Genomic DNA, 4,493 nt, shown 5'->3' with positions numbered 1-4,493 from the left:
TACACGGAAAAGCAGAGAACGTCTCCCGTTTTCCGTTTCCAAATACGAAAAGTGGGCCTGAAGAGGGCGATCTATTCATAAATTGTGCGTTTCGTTTTTAGTGTCCACGTGTATCACAGACCTCAATGTGTTTACGGGACTGCATGATAAATGATGAGAGCGGTGAGTGAATATGGACACGCTCGTTAACGGGGTTCATGATGTTAAACGGTTGTTATTATTATTTCAAAAGGCGCTATAAAAAATTAAGGCTGAGTATGGCGCTGATGTTTCGTTGATTCAACATTTTAAAAAGACGATGGGGGTAAATACGTGAATGCTTTCGGGTCTACTGCTGGTGGGTGTAGGCAGGTGCGCCAGCCTGTGCAGATCCCCGCAGGGGGGTATGGTTCAGACAGGCAAGCCTGCCTAGGGCAGATCGGTGCAAGAGACAGGGATAAGCCGCGCAGATAGGTGGCTCCTGCTCGCTGAAGAACGTCCTGTGCAACAGGAGAAGGACGCAGGTAGGCGGGACTGCCAGGACCTGATTGGTGCCAGTGTAGTTTGTTGCCCGCCCCTGCTCCGAATTGGTTCTTTCAATCCACTGTAACAACTCCCAGCACTAATGCCCCAAGTAGCGCTCATCGGTTTGATCAGGTATAAATTGGGAAACTTCTTCCTGCACTTTGGCACTTGTTGCGATTCCGAACGTCTTGAAAAGAAACCAACTTAGAGGCTTCATGTGGCGATTATGAACTCCATTGACTCGCACATCCACCACCAGAGTTCACCAGGATCGAACCCTCACCAGCCCCACCCGAAAAGTGCACAAGAAGCGCCGGAGATGGCCGTCTACTGCGACAATTTCAGTATGTATCACCAGCAAAATCTGCACAGCTCTCCGAGGCCGGGCAGCTACGGGCTGGGGGACTACGCACCGTCTGCCAACCCTTACCTGTGGCTCAACGGACCCGGCGTAAATACGTCCCCTTCGTATCTCCATGGAAACAACTCGGCCACGTTCATGCCCCCGTCCTACGGCTCTCAGAGACAATTTCTACCAAACTCCACGGGCTTCAGTGGTGCCGATTTGGGCTGGCTGTCAATCGCTAGTCAGGAGGAGCTCCTAAAATTAGTCAGGCCTCCTTACTCTTATTCTGCTCTTATAGCAATGGCGATTCAAAACGCGCCGGAGAAGAAGCTCACGCTGAGCCAGATCTACCAGTATGTGGCGGATAACTTTCCTTTTTACAAGAAGAGTAAGGCGGGATGGCAGAATTCCATCAGGCACAACCTGTCGTTGAACGACTGCTTTAAGAAAGTGCCGAGGGACGAAGATGACCCAGGTAAGGACAAATTTAAGACGGAGAGAGAGAGAAGTAGAATGTTTGCCAGTTCCGACTGTTTGATACACTAGCTTACGTAAATTTCTTTAACGGTTCACCTAAACGTATCAGAGCTGACAACTGAGACTTTAGCCGTTGACTACTCGCGATCTGAAGTGTAGTTTGGTGTAAAATTTCACAGGCAAGAACATTGTATGACGCTTCTGATTAGAATATTATGAAAGGCGCTATATACGCCATACGGATCTGTTTGTTTAGAACATCAAGACAGGCGCCTATCCCGGGGCTCTTTTCTAATCTTGCACCTTGGAATTGGTATAAGATCCACACTATCCTGAACTGGGTAAACAGATTAGAAAAGGCCTGCATGGATCGTGCGTATAGTAATTTCAGTCCATGACACTAACTTACTTTAATAACTGACGTAAGTGGACGTATATCGTCGAGTACACGTGCATTTGTTAAACGGATCATGCGCGGTAGGTCTGTAAATTTTGCTTGTAGTGGTACCATTTAAGATCAATTGAACCTTTAAATATTTCTGTGCCAAATTTTAGTCGATCCGGGGTGGTGTGTACTACCTGTGGTTTATTCATGCCTGTCTTCTGTTACTTTGTTCTATAGCCAGTAAATCACTAGCGTTGAAATAACAACTTTAACTATTATTACTTGACTGACACCAAGGTAACTTTGAACATTTGAGAAATACAGTTGAATACTTGTTATCGGTTTGCCAATTAAAGCACAGGAAGGTGAAGTTACTTTCTAATGGTCACAATGTTTTAATTGCCGTTTTTGAACCTCAAACCTCCGGGTCTAAAGTCCAAAGCTTTAACCACTATGCCATAGTTAACGCTTTTACAATTTACGCACTTTAAGAGTTACTTCAACACAATAAGTGCAAATTTAACACTGAAATTTATTGTGTATGTTATTTTTTGGCGAATGTTGGGGAAAAAAATATATATAGGAATATGTTTCTCACTCCCCTTCTCTTTCACAATGTGTATTAAATGTATACACCATATATTCCGGTTCTTTATATAATAGTTTTTCTGTCTGCTAACTGATTTTGGATTTGCAATAATATACCGGCATTCATTTGGAAATTATAATCACGTACATTTAAAAAAATTCTAAATAGGTAGCGGTAATTTGAAAATGTGCAATGGATTGTTAACAGTTTCACATTGTTAGATTATGACATGTTTAAAGGAGTTATCGGCATCTATCTATCTATCTATCTATCTATCTATCTATCTATCTATCTATCTATCTATCTATCTATCTATCAATAGTGGTTTTCACTATCTATCTCTCGTTATATAGTGTCTTTCACTATCTATCTATCTATCTATCTATCTATCTATCTATCTATCTATCTATCTATCTATCTATCTATCTATCTATCTATCATATTTTAATTATTTCGTTACAGGAAAAGGAAACTACTGGACGTTGGATCCAAACTGTGAAAAAATGTTTGACAACGGTAATTTCCGCCGAAAGAGAAAACGCCGGACAGACACAAACGGAGCTACCGGGAAATCCGAGGACGGCCGCGCCCATGTCGTCGTCAAAACTTCCGAGAGCCCCCCGCTTCTGGATCCGTCCTCCCCAGAATTGGAACCCACCTCTGACGACCCTAAAAGTGCTTCTCCGCCAAGTGTGTCTTCTAGCCCCTGCTTCAGTAACTTTTTCAACAGCATGGCAGCGCTGGGCGCGGGCGCCGGGAGCAGGCAGGTATCACTGGGGCTCATGGCCGAGCTCTCCCAGCGCAGCATTGGTTCTTACGGATGCAGCGCCTCCCAGGAAGGCAGCGGATCCGACGTGACGGACAACGGCACGCATCTAAACCGGAGTGCTTACTATAACTCTTTCAATGGGAATCAGTCGGGCCAATACAACGGGCATTTCTACAACAGTTTCAGTGTTAACAGCTTGATATACCCCAGAGAGGGCACTGAAGTTTAGAAGTTACGCTGAAACCGATGGAATGCCTTTTTTTCTTAAGCGGATGGAAAGTCCATATACATAAATAAATAAACCTGAACTGGATTAATCGATTTTGCGAATTTTATGGTGTGTAGGTTCATATATCTCAACGTTTTTTTTTTCTTCTCGGTCTCCGAAGGGAGGATACGCCACTCATGGACCCTTGGACCTAACTGCGTACAAGCAGTGGGCACAATCTTATGAACTCCGATCTGTCCATAAAAACTGACCTGTTTGACACTCTCAGTTTTTCGCTGGTAGCCACGAATGTCCCGAACTGCTGGCCCTGGCGTGTTTTCTATCTGAGTCACTGACAGCCTGACGTAAAGATTTATTCCGGTGTTACATCGCGCAGATCGTTCCAATCCTATGTAAAATATGTAAATATGCATCTGTATATATTAATATAAATTTTGTATTCTATATTTTTGTAAATTATGTTCTTAATACCTATTTATAAGGTGGGTTTGTATAAATGTAACATTTTTTTTTTTAAAATAGGTTTGTAAAATACGTTGTTGAACACGTTGTAATAAAAGAGGGAAGAAATGCCTTTTGCACCCTGTGTGTAGTCATTTCTATCAGCGTGTCTCTTTGTAACCCAACACCGGCATTAAAGAACCGGCGCAAAAGTAAGTAATTAAATAAAAGAAGAACATTTTGACACATGAGGGAAAATAGAGCATATAGTGTTACAAGACAATTACATTTGGGAAGCGGCAAAGAAGATGATCCTTTGTGCTTCTTTGAAGTAGATAGTCTTTAACTGAGCCAAAAAATCCTGAGCGGGTGGGAATGCCACGAAACAAATTGTCGAATCACAGATCTTTCAGTTGTCTTACAAGCACGGGCTTGATGAAGTCTGTGAAACGGAGAGAAGAAACAAGTTTTTGTTAAACAGTGCACAATGAGTAAGAGAAAGACCCCCAGCACACACATATCCTGCACCCCACCCAGGCTGGTGTCAATTCATTAACAAGTTGGAGTGAAATAAATGGCCCCGTGTGAGTGTAGCTGTATGGCAATGGACTGGCGACCCGGCCGGGCTTTACGGAAGGCGCTGGTGCCACGTGGCAATGAATGGCATTAAGTGAGCAGAAAAAATGATAAGCTGTGTGAAAAAGTGTAATAACTATTACTTTTAACATGAGCAATAGGAGTGGAGAATTTTTT

General features: G+C 43.1%; 1 protein-coding gene across 1 annotated transcript; it reads left to right on the top strand.

Annotated features, from left to right (window-relative positions):
- The first annotated feature begins 576 nt into the window (after positions 1–576).
- On the top strand, positions 577–3,866 carry foxi2 (forkhead box I2). The gene is made up of 2 exons (XM_039751989.1): positions 577–1,325; positions 2,764–3,866. Exons 1-2 carry the CDS (start codon positions 731–733, stop codon positions 3,297–3,299), a joined length of 1,131 nt encoding a protein of 376 aa, XP_039607923.1. The 5' UTR covers positions 577–730; the 3' UTR covers positions 3,300–3,866.
- The last annotated feature ends 627 nt before the right edge of the window (positions 3,867–4,493 follow it).

Source organism: Polypterus senegalus, chromosome 4 (genome assembly GCF_016835505.1).
Source record: "Polypterus senegalus isolate Bchr_013 chromosome 4, ASM1683550v1, whole genome shotgun sequence".
Classification (NCBI taxonomy): domain Eukaryota; kingdom Metazoa; phylum Chordata; class Cladistia; order Polypteriformes; family Polypteridae; genus Polypterus; species Polypterus senegalus.
Note: the sequence above shows the minus strand (reverse complement) of the source record. Positions and strands in the feature narration are given on the sequence as shown.

Bases quoted from the DNA above. Each gene is read 5' to 3' on its own strand.
- foxi2 (XM_039751989.1), top strand. From the start codon at position 731: ATGAACTCCATTGACTCGCACATCCACCACCAGAGTTCACCAGGATCG. The intron at 1,326-2,763 runs GTAAGGACAAAT...ATTTCGTTACAG, and splicing joins GAGGGACGAAGATGACCCAG to GAAAAGGAAACTACTGGACG.